General features: G+C 58.5%; 1 protein-coding gene across 1 annotated transcript; it reads right to left on the bottom strand.

Moving 5' to 3' along the window:
- Positions 1–8,362: 8,362 nt before the first annotated feature.
- On the bottom strand, positions 8,363–22,949 carry LOC119102846 (brefeldin A-inhibited guanine nucleotide-exchange protein 3). The gene is made up of 10 exons (XM_037226298.1): positions 22,835–22,949; positions 22,020–22,199; positions 20,829–20,915; positions 20,651–20,798; positions 19,739–19,919; positions 14,673–14,839; positions 14,111–14,239; positions 13,562–13,732; positions 8,505–8,628; positions 8,363–8,435 (listed from the first exon to the last, which is right to left on the bottom strand). The coding sequence occupies exons 1-10, from the start codon at positions 22,838–22,840 to the stop codon at positions 8,363–8,365; spliced, it is 1,266 nt and encodes a 421-aa protein (XP_037082193.1). The 5' UTR covers positions 22,841–22,949.
- Between the last annotated feature and the right edge of the window lie 422 nt (positions 22,950–23,371).

The raw sequence follows: 23,371 nt of genomic DNA, 5'->3' as shown, positions 1-23,371 counted from the left end.
GCAGGCGCTCAGCGCGCCTCTGGAGGCAGCTGGCGCCTCAGCGCGCCTCTGGAGGCAGCAGGCGCCTCAGCGCGCCTCTGGAGGCAGCAGGCGCCTCAGCGCGCCTCTGGAGGCAGCTGGGGCCTCAGCGCGCCTCTGCAGGCAGCTGGCGCCTCAGCGCGTCTCTGGAGGCAGCTGGCGCCTCAGCGCGCCTCTGCAGGCAGCTGGCGCCTCAGCGCGCCTCTGGAGGCAGCTGGCGCCTCAGCGCGCCTCTGGAGGCAGCAGGCGCCTCAACGCGCCTCTGGAGGCAGCTGGCGCCTCAGCGCGCCTCTGGAGCAGCAGGCGCCTCACGCGCCTCTGGGGCAGCAGGCGCCTCAGCGCGCCTCTGGAGGCAGCTGGCGCCTCAGCACGCCTCTGCAGGCCGCTGGCGCCTCAGCGCGTCTCTGGAGGCAGCTGGCGCCTCAGCGCGCCTCTGCAGGCAGCTGGCGCCTCAGCGCGCTCTGGAGGCAGCTGGCGCCTCAGCGCGCCTCTGGAGGCAGCAGGCGCCTCAACGCGCCTCTGGAGGCAGCTGGCGCCTCAGCGCGCCTCTGGAGGCAGCTGGCGGCCTCAGCGCGCCTCTGCAGGCAGCTGGCGCCTCAGCGCGCCTCTGGAGGCAGCTGGCGCCTCAGCGCGCATCTGCAGGCAGCTGCGCCTCAGCGCGCCTCTGGAGGCAGCTGGGCGCCTCGCGCGCCTCTGCAGGCAGCTTGGCGCCTCAGCGCGCCTCTGGAAGCAGCTGGCGGCCCTCAGCGCGCCTCTGGAAGGCAGCTGGCGCCTCAGCGCGCCTCTGCAGGCAGCCGACTGTTGTCAGGGTCCGACCAGGCGGTCGGCCCCGACGAGTGGGCAAGCCGGCGCGGCCGCCATTTCCCCGGCCAGCCATCTGTCGGCTGATTGGCCGGCGGTGAGAGTGAGAGGAGAGCTTGCGGGCGTCGGCGGCCGCTGACGTCAGACGATCAGATGTCCTGCACCGCTGGGCGGGGGAGGGGGGGGAACGGAACGAGACAAAAGGACCTGTCCCCTGGAGGAAGATGAGAGGAACGAGGAGCGCAGAAACTGAACCCTGAGTGGAGATGAGATGAGATAGATGACAAAAACCAAGACGGTCGATGACGGACAACGCACCAAATGAGGAGAGTTGACGCTATTGAGGCCTTGGCGGCGCGACGTTTCCTGCCTGCGTGATCGGCTCTCGTGCCCATGTCTTCAGGGCCAGCCCGTTACATCATCACGTCACAGGGCGCACTACGCGGCGCAGCACCGTCGGCAGCGGCCCACCCTACATCGTCGACCGTCGCCTCCGCCCCCGCCCCGATCGGAAACGCCGCCCTTCCTGTGTGGCTCGCGTTCCGCGACATTAGTGCCATCTGTTGTCCGCGGGCGGAGCTAATCGCCGGACACTGGGGCAACGGCCGGTCACGGCACGGGCCATTGCATTGTCACTGGGCACTGGTCGTCGGGAATGCAGCAACGTGGGCCGCTGTCAGCGAGGGCCATTTGCGCAGTGGCGCAACAGGTGCACAGCAACAGCGCACGCCAACAAGCCGCTCAATTAGTGCTTTTCTGACAGGTGGGGTACGAATGGCACGTGCCGATGGCTGAGGAGCGGGGTTATTTAGTTGCGGCGCATTCGACGTGGAACCCTGAACAGGCCAAGCCCGGCGCCAGCGGCGCCCGAGGGACCGGGACAGGCCAGGGCCGGCTCCTGGGATGACCGAGGACCCAGACAGGCCGGGGCGGGCCCCAGCGGCGGCCGAGGGACGCAGGGCAGGCTCCAGCTGGTGACTGTTGCCGACCGCGACAAACTGAGGAGCAGCCACCAGTCACCCAGCGAACAACTAGAGCCACCAACCAAAGCCACAGCCCACAACGTTTGGAGTGTTCTCAAGGCCTGCTACGGTCGAGTGTCCTCGCTGGACGGCGCAGCCAGCGGCAAGTCTCCAGACGGACCAGCTGAACCCACGCAGTGACCCTCAGCGCGGTCTCAGCCGGAGGGGGCAGCAGCCCTCGGCGCGGTCTCATCCGGAGGAGGCAGCAGCAGCCCCCAGCGCGGTCCTCAGCGGAGGGGCAGCAGCCCCAGCGCGTCTCAGCCGGAGGGGGCAGAAGCCCCCAGCGCGGTCTAAGCTGGAGGGGAGAGAAGCCCTCGGTTGCGGTCCGTGAGCATCCACGCGCTTCAACAAGCTTCACCTCTATACAAAGGCCAGATCCATGTGCAAAATACACATCACGATACAGAGCACCTGCAAGAACGTGATCATCCCACTCATCACTCAATGGCCAGAGCTTCGATGAATCACCCAGCCGTAACCTCAGACGATGTCGGCCGAGTGGTTAGCAGCACGCACGCCCCGTTGTACTACTGCTACCGCTACCACCCCCAACCGCTACTCTAACGCAATACAAAACGACTCCGAAGACAACAATGGACATAACCAATACCCTAATACAACAGGGAGATTCCACAGATAATTTGCTACAGTGTGATGCGCACGATATTTGCGGCCAACTTGCGGCAATGTGTAGAAGTGAAAATATCATGAAGATGCTACAGTTTTCCGAGGTACCTTATGCGGTGGCTTATTCCACACATGACGGCGAGACGGTGTGGATGTTGAAGACTCAGATGCTGGAACACTATATGACCTATAACACTCGTCTAGGGGTGTACGATCGTATTCAGTTAAGATGAAGGGGTGGGGGTGGAGGGGAGGGGGGGGGGGCATACCCTCCCCAACATGTAGTTCGAGCCTCCTAGACTTTGACGCCACATTCGTGGACAACCAAAGCGATAAATACAAAAATGAGCAGAATAAGAAGCATTCAGCTCCTGTTTTTTCGGCATTCGGGTGTCAAAGGACCCTATGTTGAATTGACGGCCTTCAAGATACCAACGAGTATTTACTGGTAAACAACCTTGTAACGCAAACTGACCATTGCACTGGCGGCACTCAGCATTTCGAGCTGTGCATATCCTCAAGAATGTTTACAATCCTCACGCAACGGGCGGGCCGCAGTCATGACCCGGAGATTTGACGGTACACCAAATGTCCACTGCGTTCTCTTGACGATGAGGACACCTCTAAATATTCAGTACTGCCGATACAATCGCTATTGAGCATTAACACATCATTTAACCGGTATCTTCTGGTGTATTGGAGATAGTGCAATCAAAATAGGAGCTTTCAACTCACAATGCCGAAAGCAACATATTCTAGGACGATCGTTTGATTTTCTTGGATAAAGGACTAGACCCAAATGACCCAGCTGACCAAAATGCGAGCACAAAGCACCATTTGTGGGTACGTTAATCCATACGTACGTTAATCCATACCCAGGATAGAGCTCTTCTAGTTGGTTATGCGAACCTACGAACCTGCATTCGTCCTATCAGCTAGAGCAACGAACAAATAGGATTAGGACTCAACACAACAATTTGGTATCTGGTATAACAATGAATGAATATAAACACAGTGATAATAAACGATTATATAAGTGTAGCACGGATCTTCTCTGCATTGCCCTGGTGTCTAATGCACTCGATGGGCAAACCAATCAAAACGGCCGACAGGCCTCCATCTCAGCAGTGACCACGGAGTCCAATCGTCTGTTCAACACTGACGAATCCGCCCGGCATTGTTACCACTTGGCGCGAGCAAACCGGCTGAATTTGGGTCAGCACCCGACCCCACAACGCCGTGCGTGTGGCACTTGACAGCGCGGCCGAGGCCACAGCCCGGGGATGGAGTGGTGCAGCAAACAACGCGTCACCGGGTCCCGGGACGCAGCAGCTGCGGCTGCAGCGTCTGAGGTTGGGTGAAGCTCCCGGCCAGCGCACGGTGTGTCGCGCAGGGCGATCCAGTCCACGGGCCAAAACGGCGGGCTCAGGGCAGCAGCGTCCTGCTCGCGCGGTGAGCTCGGCCCGGCCAGGGCCAGGCGGCCAGCGGCGGTGTCCGCACAGGCCGCCTTCCGTCCAGCGGCGCGGCGGTGTCGCCACAGCCCGCCTTCCGCCCAGCGGCGGCGGTGCTCGCACAGCCCGCCTTCCGTCCAGCGGCGGCGGTGCTCGCACAGCCCGCCTTCCGCCCAGCGGCGGCGATGCTCGCACAGCCCGCCTTCCGCCCAGCGGCGGTGCTCGCACAGCCCGCCTTCCGCCCAGTTGCGCGGCTCCACACGGCGCGACCTAATCAAATTATCGCTCGGGTTTAAAACAGGCGGGCGAATGTCGACTTCGAGGAGGCCAGCGCCAGGAGGAAGCTCACTCCAATAAAGGCCGGCCGGCGCCGCCGTAAAAACACCATGATTTTATTGCACCCGAGTGGAAAAAATCTTAATGACCGAGTGTTCATGTGTCGTTGTAATGAAGGCGCCCCAGTGGAGAGGAAATGACGGAAAAAGCGGCGTCGCCGCGGCGACAGCGGCGCGCCGGCGGCCGATGGGGGCCGCGCACGCGATCGGCCGGCGGCGGCGGCGCTGAGAGCGCGCCGCGCCGGCGGTGCGTGACTTATGGCGACACCGGCCATCAGCCGGCCGACAGCGCAGCCCGCTGGGAGCGCGCCGCCGCCTCCGCTGCTGTTCCCTCCCCACAGGGCACGCACCTACGGTCAGGTGTCGACCAGGCTGCCCACGCCGCCGGGGTCGCCTTGATCTGGACGGCGCCGCGTGCCGGGGGTGGCCCAGGATGGCAGACGGGGAAGCCGCTGGCCCGTCCAGTCCTCTACAGGTGGAGACCATACGGGGGGTGGGGGCGGTGCCAGCGCGTGCAATCGGACCTCCGACCAAGTTAAGGTCGGCGATCCATAGTTCTCCTTTTTGTTCCTACATCACGGGTTTTGCAATGAAATCGGTCTTCGGCCGCAATCGTTTTATGTGAGCCTTGCGTCAATAAAGTTCCTCGTGTCAATAGTGAACGGGTGCGAATGGACACTTCTCCTCCCCCTCCCCCCGTGCCATCGGGGTTTTGGCCGCCATGATCGGCTATCAGCTAGTGATCAAATGGTCAAACAAACATCATTGGCAGAACTCGAAACAACTCAACAGCCTAGAGCAATGACTTGAGGGAGCATCTGCCAGGTGCTAAGCGTACGCGCGGTGAACGTCACTATGCGTACGTTCACTGCGGTGACTGTACGCGCAGTGACGACAGTCGTGGCCATGATGTCATAGAGCAGCCCAGAACGGACACTTTTCCAGAACGCAAACAGTGCAGACGTCCAAGTGGGAAACACGTTAAATAAAGCAACATGTGGAATGCTTGTTCGTTTGCATGTGGTGCAATGCAATGCGTTTGCAATGCATGTGGAATGCTTGCGTGCGCAGTCATAAAATGGACGTTGTAGGGATGCCCTTTAGAAAGCTGTGTAAAGCGAGCAAATGAATTGAGCAAAAAAGTTTTCAGAACAAAGGATGGTCTAAAACCACGTTCGTTTACATGACAAAGGATGACCGAAAACCATGAACACAGGGACAATACGAGCACTTGTTGACAACAGGCATTACGTATCAAAACTATGTCCTTTTAACACCCGTCATGCATTATTTTGCCATGCACTGAGGCAGAGAGGCAGCAGCACAAACAAAAAAGGTAACCCACGCCCCTGTTCAGAAGGCGCTTAAGAGGCAATCCACGTCCTTGTTTACAAAGCACTTCAAACACATCTAAGCACTGTATGAATACATTGTTTCCGTCCGGCATTACTGCGTAACACACAAGCCGAGCGCCTGACAACAGACATCCGCCGGGGATGCGTGCCAGCGGGCCTGACATCATGCCGCGGCATTGTTTTGATGCCGTGGTTTACGGTGGTATGCCATGCTTTGGCGGCATCACAAGCATGAACCTAATATAGATGAATTAAATAGGGCAATTAATCGAAAAATATACGTTCTTAATTGGCACCATTGGAATAAGTATGTGAAAACCCCCCGTAAAATACCCACCATTTTTGCCGGCAATCGCCGGCTTAATTTGAATTATTCCGCTCGGTCAGTCGGCGCGCTCTTTTAAACCGGCTAATCTGCGTACGGTCGGCTTTCCGGGCTATTCCAGCCGTTTTCGGAGCCATGAGCGACATAAAAAGGCTGCAAGTATTCGCGTTTCGGGACGAGCTGAGCAGCAAGCGCGGAATACTATGTGGGGTAATTGTGCGTGGAGCGGGCTGCGCCGTCGTTCCCACACCGTTTGCAGCGGGCGCATCGGCCGTTGTGGCGGGGGCGGGCTCTAATCGGCGCCGCCAGAATGCAGCAGCACGCCGCTGTGCAGCGACGGCACTCTCTAATTGACCGCAGGGTTCACGACACGGGCGCCCCTGGCGGACGGCCGCGACAGCGGCGCCACTGTGCGGCCGCCGGCCGGCCGCAATTTAGACGTACCCGGTAAATCATCGCACCTGATGAAAAGAATCTGAACGTGCAAATGGCCTAAGTAGACACTGCGAGCTTCCTGTCGTAGATCAGCGCCGTCCGTGATTTACGGATCACAAATAACCATTTGGGATGATTTACGCCGAATAAGTGTCAACTGGCGTATGCGGAGCGGCTGGGAGAGGCCCGTGGGGAGGAGTCGGTCCTCCGCTGCGGCCAGCGACACGACTCGCGTCACGCAGACGCCGCAGCGCACCGCCCTGGCGCCGACAGCGGCAGCGCAGCCCGCGCGCCGCCTCGCGCAGCAGGCTGTGCGGCATGCCATCCCTGACAGTCGGTTACGACGGACACCGCGGAACGTCACAGAACATGATGCACGCTGCCCGCAACACAGGTCGTAGTGTACGCCGCTTAACATAGGTCGTCGTGTACACCGCCTAACAGACAAAGGTCGTAGTGTACGCCGTCTCACGGCGCAGGGGCGTGGTGTACGTCGTGCACCACCACAGGCCGTGGTGTACAGCCGAGGACGACCGCCGCAGAGGAGGTCGGTCTTCCACCCGACTCGACCGCCATGGGACGCTCCACACCGCCAACAAGCTCGGTGCACTTCCACGCACTTTTCGCTGCAATGCTCGTTTAGAGTGCCAAGCCCGTATGACTTTGCGCAGCACGTCGACTGTTGTACCTGGGTCTGTTTACTTACTGACGGCAGACGGTAGGTGCCCGTATGATTTGATGCAGCTTCGCCACCCAAGGCCTACCCGGGCGGCAAGGCTACTTAGGCCTCAGGCCTACTTAAGGCAGTCAGGGCCGGAATGCAACAGCGGCACGGCCAGGGCCGGCTGGTTACAGCTCCCCTATATGGACTGCTTGTTGTCGAGGACAAGGACCGAGCCGGCCGCCGGGGCGAGGAGCGGTCATCTTGCCACCCAGCACGCGGCACAAGGGGCGTTCGCGGTGACCGTCTCCCTCTTGATCGGGAGATCTGAACACGGCGAAATCCGAGCCTCTCGGAGCCCTGTCCAGGCAGCAGAGTCTGCAGCCGAGCGTATGCCGTCTGCGTCTGCTGTCTGCCGTCTGGTCGCCGTCTGCGTCTGGTCTGCCGTGCCGTCTGCGTCTGCTGTCTGCTGTCTGCTGTCTGCTGTCTGCCGTCTGCCGTCTGCGTCTGGTCTGCTGTCTGCGTCTGCGTCTGCCGTCTGCGTCTGCGTCTGCCGTCTGCGTCTGCCGTCTGCCGTCTGCCGTCTGCCGTCTGCCGTCTGCCGTCTGCCTCTGCCGTCTGCCGTCTGCCGTCTGCCGTCTGCGTCTGCTGTCTGCGTCTGTGTCTGCGTCTGCCGTCTGCCGTCTGCGTCTGCCGTCTGCCGTCTGCGTCTGCGTCTGCGTCTGCCGTCTGCTGTCTGTCTGCGTCTGCGTCTGCCGTCTGCCGTCTGCGTCTGCGTCTGCGTCTGCGTCTGCCGTCTGCCGTCTGCCGTCTGCGTCTGCCGTCTGCCGCAGATCGCGGAAGGATGATCAAGGGTACAGTGCTAAGCGGGTCGCTCGTACGTACAGTGCGCCGACTTGCCGTGCGTGCTGTTAGGCGGAGGGGCTAAGTGCCCTGTTGATCGACGCCGAGGTCGTTGTGTTTAGCGGGTTAGCAACTCAAGCAGCCCAGCCACCACCAAGTGCCATTAGCCATAATTGTTGGGTTTAATGACGCGTTCAACATGCAGCGTCATTAGGGTCGCGGTCTCCCGCACAGCTCGAGGTCGGCGACGATGACGCTTGGCCTGCAGCCAGACTGAACCCGTACCTTCACCCGGCGCTCCTTCGCCTTGTCTCCAAACTGAGCTAAGCCCACCCCAAGATCCCAGCCCATACGTCAGTTTCGTATCGCTGGTGGCTTAGCGGCGTCGTAATGTGGGGATTGGGACTCTGAGTTGTTCCACCGCTATCGGAGACTGCTGCTGGCGGCACCGCCGGGCGCCGCGCTGAGCTAACAGAGCTGGGGCCGTCGTCACCAGCAGGACAACGGCGTGCCTCCAACTGAGCGGCAGGCGGTCGGCAGCGAGCTGGCCGCTGACTGCCGACTGCAGCGGGAGAGCGGCAGTGTGGGAGACAGCGTGGCATGCAGTGTGCTGTTGTCAGAGGGACGGTACCTGATGCAGGCGCAGCCGAGTCGCGAGATGACCTCGTGCGGCTGGCAGACACACTCGATCATGACCAGCAGCAGCTGTCGCATCATCAGCTGGGCGCCGGCCCGCTGGCGCTCGGACGCGTCGGCTGCGGAGGGGCACACCACACGGCTCTGTTACTCGCACGCGCCCGCCGGCGACCGCGCCGCACACACACACATCCTTCTCCCCACACACAAACCCACACCAGGACAGCCTCAGGTTACCGCGCGTCGGCCCGCGGAGGACACCTCCGACACCACCACCGCCGCCACCGGCGCCCGCATCAATTCACATATCACACGCTCGTGGGGAAGGGAAGGAGCATTGCAGCGGGCAAATTAGCGGCCCAGCGCTCGTCATCTCAGGTTCATTTGACGGCCAGGAGATGGAGCCGTGTCAGGACTAAACTCCCGCGTAGGCCGCGATCTGGAGTGGTGCGACGCGTCTGGTCTGTCGCGGGGCAGAACGGCCTCCCCCGAGAGGAAGCACTAGATACATGCACACGCCTTTGCTATTATCGCACCAGACGATTCATTTGCGTGATGCCCCCCTTCGTTAGAGGGACACAATTTCCTTGCTTGAACTGTGGTGACAACATTACCTACTGTTTAGTTATAACTGAAGAAGAACAATCGTACCTTCAGGCACGTCGATACCCAGCGCTAATACCACACCACAACCACGTGCATGCGGCGCGCCTTGTCACATTCCTCAGCGACACATTAACATATCAACCTAAAAAACCAGAGTTAAGCCTCACTGGGGTACTGGAACCAATTTCATTCCAGACGCCACTCGTTCCATTGCAATCCTTACTGACGGCCACCAGGCATAGTTTCGTCACTTCTCCTGAAACTGGTGCCATCAAATCACTCTCCCAATCAGATGGTGGCATCAGAGCCCCTCTCCCAATCAGATGGTGACACCAAGTCGTTCTCCCAATCAGATGGTGACATCAAATCACCGTCCCAATAAGATGGCGGCATCAAATCGCTCTCCCAGTCATATCATCTTGTGAGCGCACATGTCCAACATGCGCTGAATCCAACAGACACCAGCGGTAATTTACAGTGGCGGGGTCTTCGGGGTCACCGCGGAGTCACGGTATATAGCTGCAAACAGGTGACGCCCGTCACCCCGTGATTCCGGTGCGCCTCTGCGCTCCTTCTTAGCGAATGCAGACCGTTCGAACCGTCTTGAGCTCTTACGATTGGCGCAGACACGTTCACTCTTCCGATTGTCCTATTCGGTCCAGTTCTGACAACATGTCGCCCTTAAGCCAGCTGTTCATCGGCTGTTAGGTTATTGCTCTGTTGCCATACTTTGGCAGGTGAGTAGAACTGACAGTGCAGAAGTGCCTAAAATGCATCACTTCTCAACAGGCGCACCACTTTTGTGCACAGGTCTGCGAGTTCCCGTAACATGATGGCAAGTTTGTCCTGGGGTCCCCAGCCGCTTGGTTAGACTCCAGAGCCCATATTCACGACGGAATTATCCAGCTTCATTCTAACGGTGGCTAGCGGGATTCGCACCCGTGGTGTGCGGTGTCGAGTCTGCTACACAAATTGTGGTCGCGTCAAACGGATAGCAACTGGTTTCCAACCCGTGAAGCCGAGTCATGGACCTAATTTTGACGCTATTTGGGCGATGTCCGAAATGGGCCTAAAGTATGCCGTGTCATGCATCGTCCGGCACAGTTTTGACAACGTAATGGTAGGTGGGCACTGCCCTGCGTGATACCGCTTGATTTCGACTCCTATAGAATCCGCGTGAGCCAAAGTTTCCTTTACATATCCTTTTGGTCGATCGCTGGCGCTCATCATGGGCGGGGCAACGTTGAGTTTGCTGTATGTTTTGTGTTCGCATCGAAGAAATACAGCATGCACCTGGTTGCAAATCCGGTGATGCTAAAATGCGTGGGCAGCATCGTCTCTGGTCCGGGGAATTTTATAGATGCACAGAAAGTTTTTACCGTTTCCTATGTTCCCCGCGCAAACGGTTTGACCATAGACGTCGCAGTGGAAGTGCGGCGTCATTGCACTATACAAACGCAGTGCAATGCCTCACTTCCTCCTCGTTATTTGCTATCGGTCCGTTCGCTGTTCACATGAAAATCGCTCATCCTTCATTACAATGCATTCAGTTCAAGCCAGTAGAAAGCTGTCGAAGCATGCGTTTTTATGTTTAAAATGACGTGCAAAGATTTCAAAACAATGACGTGCAAGTTTTGGCAATGTTTTAAATTTTTATTTACAAAATCTCGAATACTCTAGAACAATCTGACCCGTGTTAGCCCATCAAAGCCACCCGCTCCGCGTTCTGAAAGCGGACATTTCGGTGAAAAATATTAATCAACTTGTTGCAGATATTTATGTAAGCTCCAGTATGCTACGCCATGCATCCAACTGGTTTACATTGTGCAAAGCACTTTGTTGGAGTGAAAAATTACTTGAATTCACGACAGGCTTGACAAAAATAGGTCATACGTGACTCCGCAAACCAATTTTTCATCCAACACACATTTCAGGATAAGCTGGCGTGCCGCGGCACGGTCACAGGGTCGTACGTGTTTCTCCTTACAATGCTGCCCGGCCTGCGTCACAGACGTGCGCACTCCACACGGAAGTTTCAAACGTGTTTTCGGTCGATGACTGACATTTCTACGGGTTTAGCAGCGGTGAGCTTCCTACAACATTCGTAGTCGAATTGACCTCCTGCAGTCCGATACTGACCGCGATGCCGTAGCTGGTCTGGCTGCCGCAATCAAACGCCAGTCCTTAACAAAGGTTGCAGGGGGGCGGGAAGTCCGTGGTTCACACTACAGCGCGGATAATCTTGCACGCACAAACACCGACGCCTGCACAAACACGACGGTGAAGTCCTGCCTCAGACGTGTGCGATTCCCGCGCCGCCGCCGCCAAGAATTTCCGATAAATGGGATATAGTTTTTAAGGCATGAACTTAGCAAAATTTCTTGCTTTCACTCGGAAAGTTGGTCTCGTCTGATTGGTTTCTTTCATTAAATTCGTCGCTGTTTTATTTGATTTAAGTCAGTTCGAGCCAAAAGTCAACTAACTAGGCAGACGTTCTGACCTCTCACCCAAACAAATGTTTGTGTGACCCAAAAATATTCAATGCACGTGCAGTTCCCACGTTACATACGTGAAACGTTACGCGTTTTAAAAAAAAAATGGCGTGCAGGCAATGCCATGATGGTACTGCACCGCCTAAACTCATTACGAATACACGTTCTTAGCCAGCTGTTGCAGTGAGTAAGGCTGGCCTGTTTTCATGCTAAATGACGATTCTTTCGAATGCTTCCGTTCCGTGCCGCAATTTTTCATGGCATGGCCGCCCAGCGTCAGGCCTGCACTGCGTTTTAATTCGATTGAATCCTCACGATAGCTGGAAACATTCCTGAAGCGAGCGTGCTGGAGTTACCCGGGCGGCTATGGCACCCTTCAAAGCAGGGAATAACGCCTAGAGGGTGCCAGGCGCCACGACCGCATTCCAAGTCCAATTGGGTCCGGGTGTGCATATGTTTGGAGTGGTGTAAAAAACACCTCCAGTTCATGCCGTCTGAAAGTGACAAATGCGCGAAAACTGGCCGACAACTACGCACCGACATAATTCAATTTTTATAGTTTACTTGACGAGGAGTACGACTCACAAGCGCCACCGCTCAAACCCAAACCGATTCCCATCTGCGTAGCAGAGAGGAGCCGGAGTTACGATGGGCATCAGGAAGGACTGCCTGCCTGCCTGCCTATGCCTGCCTATGCTTGTCTGCCTTTATGAAGACTGTCGACACTCGCCTCAGTCTTCTTCTTCTTCAGTCTACTTCCACACCCTCGGCAACGTTCCGCACTCAGAAAAAAACTCCTCTACTCGCGCTCTCCATCTACCTGCCCGATGCCTTGAGTCTGTCCTGGGCGCAGTGTCTCTGCTTGCCTCCATATCTGAAAGGAATGCATAATAGCGCCCCACTGAACACCCAACGCCGACCCTGCCATTTGCCAGGTAAGAACCAGTGCGTCGTGTACTGGCCGCTGATCAACCACGGCGCAGGCTTCCTGCCCGCTCCCGCCACAATCCTGACCAGTGACCGAAGTGGACGGACACGAACACACGCCGCATGACGGACGCGCTACAAACGACTGCATGCCCGGCGACGTCCTTCCGCGAGTGGCAGCGCATCACGAATGCAGGGCGCGAAAGAAGCATGCCAAAATCGCCAGGGGCTCGTGAGCTGGCATTGGTATCAAGCCAGCCCAAATGCCGCTTTCGTGATTAGGGTGCTTTCCTTTCCAGCTGAGCCGATGACGTCACAGCAGCCACCGCAAGGACGCTCCTTGTAAGCCGCCGTGCAGTCTGCAGGCCTAGCGCCACGCTGCCGACCAGACGGCGGCCCGGCCTGCCCGCTCCGGGTACTGGGGAAGCACCGTACGCTCCCCGGAATGGCACTGAGCACGTGGTCGTACTGGTCTCAGTTTAGTGGGGTGCGCCGTGGTGTGTCCGGTACCGGGTAGGGTTGGGGACCGGCACCCAGTCGGGCTAATACCCCAGGCCGGTGGCTGAGACCAGCGTCCATGCTCGGTGGCACGATGTTTCGTATGTAAGCCTGAAACGGCTGTCTCACCAGCATCCGACGCATTCTTTTACGGCGGATGCTGCAGGAACGTCTGCAGCGAGCCACACACGAGTGCCCTGGCTGGGCACACAACAGAGTTGCCGGATTTATTTCCCAAGTGCGTGCCACAGATCAGCGCCCAGACGCTTAACTAGACAAGCATAAGTGTCCATAAATACAAGACGGCATTTCCGACTGGCAGTTATTATAAAAACTTTCTTACCCAGTCCTGGGCCTGACGTCTCAGTCACCTGAAGCTTCCACAAACACACACAAATCGTGACTAAGCCCGGCCCCGGTTGTGCGTGGGATACACAGCGCCCGCCACAGACCGGCCGGGGAGCGAGACGTGCGCCGCCGGCCGCACCACACGGCCGCGGGTCGCCCCGGAGCGGGCGCGCACACTCACCGGGCAGCGTCTTGTGGTAGAAGACCACCAGGTCGGTGGCCAGGCCGCAGCACTGCTTGAAGTTGGTGGCGAACGCGTCCCACCCGCGGTGGCGCCTGCCGGTGCGCCGCAGCCAGCCCTGCACCATCGGCAGCAGCAGGTGGTTGACGCAGTAGATGCCGAACTCGGCGCCTGCCGCCGCCGATCGGAGCGCGCGTCACACTCGGTCAGGGGGTCGCTCCGGCGAGGCGGCACCACCTCCTCCATCAGGACAGGACCACTGGGGCCACACGCAGCGAGGACACTCGACTGCCCCGACCGCCGACGGTGTGAGGCGCTTCAGACAGCGGATGAACGTGAGCTCCAAGGGCTTCGCCAAAAGTGGACGACCCCATCCCATTCAAATGTCTTTCATTTGGCCATTCGCTCGTACTGGCCGCAATGGCCACCAGTGATAATGGTTCAACCAAGCATTAATCCCTGCGGAGTGATAAGCTGAGGCTGTCAGGCCTCGAGGGCCACTCCGCGCCTCGGGGTCCGCTTGGCCGGCGAGTGACCAGCGCCACTGACCGGGCCGGTTGGCGAGCGAGCGGAGGAGCGTGAACAGCGTCTCCATCGTCTGGGGCTGGTGCCGGCGGGGACAGGTGGCCGTGGCTCCGGCCAGGCCCTCCAGCAGCAGGTACCACACGCGCAGGATCCCTGCCGACCGCGGCGGCGTCACACGGGCTCACGACGGGCCCCAAGAGAGGGAGCTGCCGGGGCTACAGGCGCCAGATGATCACAACCGCGATTGGCCTGAGGGTAGACCCTTCGCCGACGACAGGAGAACGGAGGCGCATTGCCGACAACAGCGTCAGTGTGGAGTGTCTGTTGGATGCAGCATAACCCAAACAGTAGGAACCTCCAGATCTCTTTACCGAGGTAGAGAGCGAGGCACACAGTTCTCACCGCCAGTGCTCCATTGCCGTCATTGCAGAACATCCCACAGTCACTAGCTCACCGGAACGAGCACGGCTCACGACGACTACGCCTAGCACCGGCACCATCTCCATCCGGCGTGTGGAACACACTCCCGACCGCCGCCTCGGCGCCGCCAGACGAGAAGACGTCATCGGCGCCCTCCGCGACTCACCGCTGGCGTTATCGAGCTGCTCGAGCGCCGTGAACGGCCCCTGGACGGCCAGCCGCTCGTAGGTGACGGGTGGACCGTCGGCGGGCGACGTCGGCGGCTCTTCCGGCGGCGCCGACTCGTCGTCGGGCGCCGGGTCCACCGTCAGCGGCGCCGTGTTCAGCTGGATCCTGGCGGCCGGATACAGCACCCAGTCAGGCAGAGGTAAACAGGCGGCACCCAGCCAGGTGGCAGGGGAGGACAGAGTCCGGTCAAACAGAGGTGAACAGACGGCACCCAACCAGGCGGCAGGAGAGGAAGGGGCCCGGCCAAACAGAGGTGAACAGACGGCACCCAGCCTGACGGCAAGAGGCAGGCGGCACCCGGCCAGTCGCCGGCGCCCCCACTGTGCGCGAATCGAACACGGATGATGTCAGCGAAACGCACACCGCGCCCCGGCGCCAGCGCACAGGCCAGGCAACGTCGCCTGGCGCCCCGACGACACGGCATTCCCGCGCTATGTCACATCCGCCCGCCCACGAGCCGGCCACGCTAACACCCTGTCAGTCACGCGCCACTACCAAACAATCCTACGGCTGTCACGCGGGCGGTGACGTCGAAGCCTTTCCCCGGCCGCAGGCCCCCTTTAACTCCACGGCCATCTGGACGTAGGATCCGGCGCGTCGGCACGTCCGGGCCGGCCTTCCCGCCAGCGCAGCGGGCGGGCTCGTGCACCCGGGATCACGGCCGGCTCCGCACGCGCCCACACGTCGCCGGCCGAAGTCAGCTTTCGTACGGCACAATGACCGAGCGTTTTCCGCCCACCGTTAAGTCTTCCGAAATGTATACAGGAAAATGGAACGGGAAAGTTGGACGTGACAATGTCAGCGAACGCCACCGCACACACGGCCGCAAACCGCTGCAACACTGAAAAAATGTTAATCGGCGCGAAGAGAAAGTCGGAACGCGTGTCCCGGGGATAACGCCACTCAAAAGGAGGGATGGGAGATGCACGGGAGGGCCCGGACGCCCCAACCGACAAAGGTATCCATCACACAGCCCTGGGACAGGTAAATGTCGGACTCTTTACAAGACACCCCGCTCGGGGGCGGGGGCGAGGGCTTTCTTCGGGGCTGACGTCCGGCACGGCACGACGACAGGGGATGGGGGCGGGGGGCATGCCCCATGGGATGTTTCCTTTCTACTGTCGTGAAAGAGCAGTGAAGGCCGCAGGCTGATGTCTCCGGTCGGGACTGCCTAGATGTTCCATTCTCCCCAATGTGTGCCCTGGAACGGCCTCGCGCTGTTCAACGCACAGGGGCCCATACGATTTGTTTAGTCACGCCATAAATCTCGGGTATGCTCCTGCGGGGCGAGAATGAACGTCCAGATTCTCGCGGCTTTCTCACCAAAGCACCTGAACACCCTGAACACCTGTTCCTCCATCTGGACTTCTGATACCTTGCAGCACGTGGTCGATTGCATGCTTCGTTCTAATCAGCGACAGCATTATCTACCGTTTAGCATAGCTACTGCCTAGTGATTAACAGCACACGGCAGGCGATGCAAATATACGTGAGCGAATCGCTCAAGTCTAGTCTGCGTATGTCTGGGCAACGAGGGTGCCCACCCGTCAACAAACCCATCCATCCCAAGCACATGCCATGTTCCCAACCGACATGATTGAACCCAAATCAGAGCGGGATACGGTACAATAAATAACTAAATCAAAATGGGAATACATCACGGAACTAAATCAGGACATTAATTTCATATCGCACCAGCCAGCACTGGCTGATGGATGTGCATGCACATATCCATGCCTAGAACCACGACGAATCGATGGCTTACACCCCATAAGACGCCTCACGCAACGGGGGGCAGGTGAAGCGGTAATATACGCGAGAGGCATCAGCTGTTATCATGTGGGTGGCGCCAAACAGTAAGCTAATGGAGCAAGACATCTTCGGCAACCGTCAGTTAGTTATCGGGTTCACAGGGCGCGTCAACTGTGCTGGTTATGGCGCCTCGGCAGCCGTTGGCGTTCATGAATGCGCTAGAAATCAGGGATAATTTAACGGGCGGAGGTCTACATAGCTCGAAACATGGCCGACTGAGTCTGTTCGGGCTTGGGAGTTTTGATGGACATCGATAAATCTACAACGATTTGCGATTTGCAAACGTAACCACATATTTGCAAAACGCACAAATATGCCTGGTGAATACTAATCACAATAAACAGAGCTAGTCTGCAAAGTTTTCGTCCCTCTCATTTCAGGCCCGAGCACCTTGTGTTCGAAATCGGTTTTCAGAATATATCGCTGGCCGACACCCGTTCGATTAGTGGGGTGCCTATGACTTAGTACGGTTCAGACATCTCTGAGACCCGCTCGAGAACCGCAGCCGCCACATCCGAATCCACCCTGCAACCGGTGTCACGTGGTCATCTGTTGTAACCCCTGCGATCTGGGCATTCAAACTTACAAACGCCCGGCAAGGCTGACCGACCCAAGGTTTGCGCACGAGGAGCGCGCGGCCGCCTACACATGGACCTACGCGTGCCAATACGTTTGCCTGTTTTGTTATGGTTCAGAGTGCGCCAGCTTAGTGACGCTGCGACAACGGGCGGTCGAGATTGAACCGGCTTGTCACCCGTGCTCTTCAACTTTTCCACCATTTGAAACTTTTACCTGTTTCATGTTTATTGAACGGACGATTCGAAAACGTGGTGATACTGCAATGGTGCTGGAAAACCCCACCTGATGAAATGGCTTGCATGCAAATGTCTAACGATTTATACGGCACAGCTTTTGGAGAATTACGCTTCTCGTTGCTGAAAACTACATGAACCTGCGATGAGTGGTTGCGGAGACATTAGCTCCAAGAAAGCGTGACTGCCAGACCGGGCGGCTCCCGTTGAATGTTCACATAGCCCGAGCACTTCTCATTCAGCCTGAAATCCAGCTCGTAATTACATTCGTTCACTCTCGAAAGCATGCAGACAGACCTAATTTTCCGGTGTCCAGACCTGAAGTCGCGCACACAGCATCAATCGTCGTACCCACAGTAGCAACATTGAATGGTCAATACGCAGACACCGCAGATCGAGTGGCAGGCGGGACGTTCTGCGCGGCGTCGCGGGAGCGGTACGACAGCGAGCTCGAGAACTGTCAGCTACCATCTCACACGTGATGCCATTACCACAGATAGCGGAGTCATACACCTTCGGGAGCGCGTACACATGGGCTTGACCAATGCGTCTCCAGGCACGCGCTCTGGCTGCCGTTCAGCCGGCTTCTCCTCGCCCGCGCCTGCCGGGTCACCACGCTACACAGAGCCTCAGACGTGTGCACGAACCGCACGCCGGGTATTCGTAACAGCTGGAACCGCCGGCATTCGGTCCGGTCGTTAAAGGTAATGACTTTCGGCTGCTTGCACCCGGTCTCATCGCACCGTGCGGTCAGCTGTGAATTCAGGCTCCTTTCTGTCGTGATTAAACGCCTTGCACAGCGTGAAATGAGAGTGGCGATAACAAAGTATGCGATAGGTGTCGGTTGTTACAATGGGGTTGCACGGCAGATGACGACACCAAAACACTGGGTTTGTGGAGCTAGATATCTTTGGCAACCAGTACCGAACGGCTGGTAAATACGATGAAAAGGAAGCTAACACAAGACACCGCTAAATGAATAACATTTGTTGTCCCTTGTCAAAATGGGTGCCTCTGCTCATAATGCTTTGCCCCACGAATAGTACAAAAAAACTTGTATGTCTTTTTCGGTCACTGACCATCTTCAGTGCACGGAAGGAGCATCTATTTCTACCACAGCAGTCATGTAAGGATATGAGGGGAACGCACGCGTGTTTGTGTTTACCTCGGGTGACATGTAAATGCCTTGCCCTTCAGTCAAAAAGCGCAAGAAGAGGCTTGCCGTCCGGAAAAGGTTTACAAAAAAAAAACACACAAGAGGCACAATTTTTTACAGGCAACACAATTCGAAGATGTCGCAACACACACAAGCTTGTCTTCTGTCACGAAATCACGCGCATCGAAGAACACTTTCGACGATGCTCCACGCATCAACAAGATACTCATGAAATTCAACAACACGCAACTACAAGACAACCACATGACATCTTCCCCGACACGACATACTTTCCTTCCCAAATCTGGAAATAACGGTTATACGCAGGCTATCCTAGCCCATCTCAGCCCTGAGATCTAGCCCGAATAAGGTACCCCACCAGGACTAACCGCGCGCTCAGGGCGACTCCCAACGTGGGGGCCATTGGGTCCATGCGCCACCCGCGGCCCCAGAAAGCCTCGGCACGTGGAGGCACTCCCAGGATACCGCAGGTAGCGGCAAGTAACGGTGTTAGCAGTTCAGACCAAAAACGTGTCCCTAGCCTTTCTGGCTTTGAGACATCGGCGGCTTTTGAGGAACACTGTAAGGCGATTTACGGCCAGCACGGGCGGCGAACGGTAACCGGCGATTCTGCGGACCGCGCATAACGGGGTCGGCACTGTTACGCTAACGGAGCCATGCATCGTAACCACACGCTTAAAGCACATAAGACTACATGCTGTTATGCTTATCAGTTCAGCAAAGCACTCGTCTATTTAGATTTAGCGTCACTGCGAGTCATGGTCCTGTACATATGAGCGTGTAAAGCTAAAAAGTTCAATTTCCCAGAAAATGTGGCCTTTGGTCTGATATAATGGGATCAATTATTGACCGAACAAAACATCCTTTTGCAATTGCGAGAGCAGGTTGAAGACAATCCGCTGGTGTTTACCGCTAGAATGTGTCTTTCTTAGTTTGAAAACGACAGGCGATGGCAGTGGTGGCGCATGGCTCCCACCCTACCACCTATCAGTCCACGCTATGCAAAACGGCGAATCAGGGCGAGGCTTAAGTCAATTAAGCGACCACACGGCGCGGGATCGCCTTAAAAACCGCTGACCAGAGCCGCCATAAAATCGACCGCGCCTCTCCGCTTCATGATCCGACCGCGCCCATTCGCTACCGTTACCAAAACACACCACAACCCACAAATCCAACATGGGCCTCGTGGCAGGACGCCGTTACCTGTGGGCGGCGTGGAAGACGGGGCAGCTGTGCATGCCGTGCATGGAGGCGAGGATGGCGTGGCAGCGGCTGATGTAGCGCAGCGCGGCGCGGCACAGGTCCAGCTGTGTGCCGCCCAGCGTGTCCAGCGGCACCACCTGCTCCTGGTCCTGCAGGCTGCTGTTGTTGTCCTGCAGCTCGGCTGTGGACGCGGCACGCACGGTCAGCGGTGCGGCCCGGCACGGGTCAGGGCTGGTCCTGTCACAGGTCAGGGCTGGTCCTGTTACAGGTCAAGGTCGGTTCTGTCACAGGTCAGAGCTGGTCCTGTTAGAAGTCAGGGCTGGTCCGGTCACAGGTCAGGGCTGCTGGCCACGTCACACGCCAGTGCTGGCCAATCACAGGTCAGGGCTGGCCCCGTCATAGTTAAGGGCTGGTCCCGTCACAGTTAAGGGCTGGTCCGGTCACAGGTCAGGGCTGGTCCTGTCACAGATCGGGGCTAGTCCCGCCACAGGTCAGGGCTGGTCCTGTTGGAAGTCAGGGCTGGTCCGGTCACAGGTCAGAGCCGACTCCGTCACAGGTCCGGGCTGGCTCAGTCACAGGTCAGGGCCAGTCCTGTCACACGTTGCGACTGGTCCCGTCACAGGTCAGGGCCGCCAGTCCCGTAGCAGATCACGGCCGCAATGCGGTGCACGACAGCCAAAAGTTTGCCGCTGAGCACTGACAGAGGCACGGATTGACATTCCTTTCTAAGCGTCTTAACCGGGAGGCTCCACACAGTCCGCAGGACATGGCACGTGGTGAGCGGCCAGGGCAGCTTTATCCCTTGCAGGAGCGAATGCCGCAGCAGACCCCTCCCTCCTTCCACGAGCAGCGGACGCGGAAGTCTCTCTCTCTCTCTCCCCTCCCCCCGCCCCTCCTCCTCCAGAGGCTTACTTGGCCCGCGGACGTGCTTCAGCAGGCAGAGAATGCAGTCGACGGCGGCGTTGGCGAACACCAGCACGTTGTCCGTGTTGAGGAAGGCCTCGAACACGTCCAGCACCACCCGCAGGTGAGCGTGTCTCGGCTCGGCGGCCGGCGGCGGCTCGGGCGGCGGGCCGCCGTCGGCGCGCACCGAGCGCAGCGCGCCGAAGAGCGGCCGCCATCCGCTGCGGATCTCGGCCGTGCTCAGCTCCACGAACTCGCAGATCGAGCCGACGATCTGCAGGGGGGGGGGGGGGGCACATGCTCAGTTGTCGATCGACACGGGTCACTGCGCCGGCGCCGCGCGCTCGGTCGCGGCAGCGGAGGACGCAGCGGCGCGGCAGGACGGACAGTATGGCCAGTTGTAGGCTAGACATTATGCAAACGGTGCAGAGTGTGCCACAGGTGTGACGCGCGGGAGGATTCACTTCGCATACTTTCAGGAGGCCTGAGCCCCCCATGCTGACTTGAGCCCCCCCCCCCCCCCTGTACTGCTCTGAGCACACTCAACACGTGAGTCTATAATGGGAAATACTGAGCCGCATCAACACAGAACAATACCTTAACTATTTGTTTACTAGGCATAAGGCGCCTAAAGACATCACTATTGGTATCACGTTGATTTTGTACCAAAAAGTATCCTGAAGGTACCTAATGTTTTAGGCACGCAAATTCCTTCATACGTCAAGCCAGTCTGCAAATGTTTGACAATTTTTTGAAATGATAGCGCGTGGACTAAGATAAAGAACCATTGGCTGCGACATACAGCAGCTTTTTGGAGAAGAGGGTAGCCCCAAAAAGTAATGCGATTCCCTCCAACAGTAATAGGCGTATGTGCTGCATAATCGAGACTGTAGTGGGTATACAACGCAATCAGCGACAGCGGTAGTCATCAGTGATTTCTTGCTAAGATTTCCCAACACGTTTTTCTGTGAATTACGCCACACTCAAAGCTTTTCATGAAAAGTCAGCTTCCCTTAACCTGAAGCTAGAAGTCAGTTCTCCGCAAAAATTCTAATGTACGAATTTCTAAATCTTTATCCCGAGACCGCAAATTCGAGTGGTCGAAATCCGGGAAGACGTCAGGTTTTGGGGGTAGCTAAGATCATCATTTTCGGCTGAGGTTTCTGATTAACCCCCGACCGATTTTAAAAAGTGACACCCCAGGTGACGCGTCCAGGTTATACTGCCATCAGAATATGTATACAACAAGTAGCATCCAGCGGACAGTCTGCGTGCAAAACTCCAAGACGTCCAGACACGTCTCATCCCACCGGACGCGTCGCAGGGCATCCACCAGGTTCACCGGCGGCGAGGTGTGGAGCCGCGTCAGAACACGAACCTGGTCCTGGACGTCGGCGTCGCACAGCTCCAGGCAGAGCAGCGTCTCCAGCGGCTTGAACAGCGCCTCGTTCACGTGGAAGTGCGGCAGCTCCGAGTGGGAGCTCAGCATGGCGTTGACCGTGTCGTGAATGCAGCACACCGCCTTCTTGGACACGGCCAGCTCCTTGTGACACGCCGCCTGCGCGCGGTGGGTCAGGGCGTGTTACACAGACAGCGGAAACAGCCGAGCCGACAAAGCGTGACAGACAGCGGACACGCCCGAGGTCGACACCGCGTCACAGACACCCAGCGGACACACCCGAGGCCGACGCCGCGGCACAGACAACGGGCACACCTGAGGCCGACGCCGCGGCACAGACAGCGGACAGGCCCGAGGCCAACACTGCGTCACAGACAACGGACACGCTCAAGGTCGACGCTGCGTCACAGACAGCGGACACACCCGAGGACGACGCCGCGGCACAAACATTCACCGAACACACCCCTGGCGGACACCGCATCACAGACAGTGGACACACCCGAGGCCCCCACCGCGTCACAGACACACAGCAGACACACCCCAGGCGGACACCGCGTCACAGACAGCGGACACGCCCGAGGCTTACACCTCGTCACAGACAGTGGACACACCCAAGGCCGACACCGCGTCACAGACAGTGGACACATCCGAGGCCCACACCGCGCCACAGACAGCAGACACGCCCTAGGCTGACACCACATCACAGGCAGCGGACACGTCCGAGGTCGACACCGACACCACCCGGCACATGGCAGATGCAGCCGGGCAACAGACGGCGAGCGCGGCCGCCTCACCTCCATCAGGTGGTGGCAGACGACGGACCAGGCGCGGATGAGGTGCACCAGCGGCCGGCCCGAGCGGGCCACCTTCAGCACCACGTCGCCCAGCCGGGTCAGCAGGAGCAGGTCGTGCCGGTCGGCGGTGGGGTCGGCGCCGGCCGCCGGCCGCCGCCGCCGCCGCCAGAAGCCGGCCGGCGCGGCGGCCGGCGGCGCCGCGAACAGCTGACTCTGCGAGGCGCGGCACAGCTGCCGCAGGAATCCGAGCAGCGCCGACAGGTTCAGCTTGTGCGCCGCGTCGTCGAACAGCCTGTCGGAGACGCGGGGGAGGGGGGGGGGGAGGCGTGGCCGGCGTGAGCAGGCAGGCACGACGACCGCGGACGGAGGTGCCGCCGCGCCCGAACCAACCAAGCGCCCCGTGTCACTCCTCATCGCGTGTAATACGGCTGTCACGACCTGCCGCCATTGTCGAGCTGCATCGCTGAACGCCCGTCTGACGACCGTGAGAGCGACGGGGTCACGACGGCCGCGGCCGCCACTGACCTGTCGGCCTGC

The sequence above is a fragment of the Pollicipes pollicipes genome, unplaced genomic scaffold, assembly GCF_011947565.3.
Source record: "Pollicipes pollicipes isolate AB1234 unplaced genomic scaffold, Ppol_2.1 Scaffold_5724;HRSCAF=6776_pilon_pilon_pilon, whole genome shotgun sequence".
In the NCBI taxonomy this organism is placed as follows: domain Eukaryota; kingdom Metazoa; phylum Arthropoda; class Thecostraca; order Pollicipedomorpha; family Pollicipedidae; genus Pollicipes; species Pollicipes pollicipes.
This window is presented reverse-complemented; position numbering and strand designations above follow the sequence as displayed.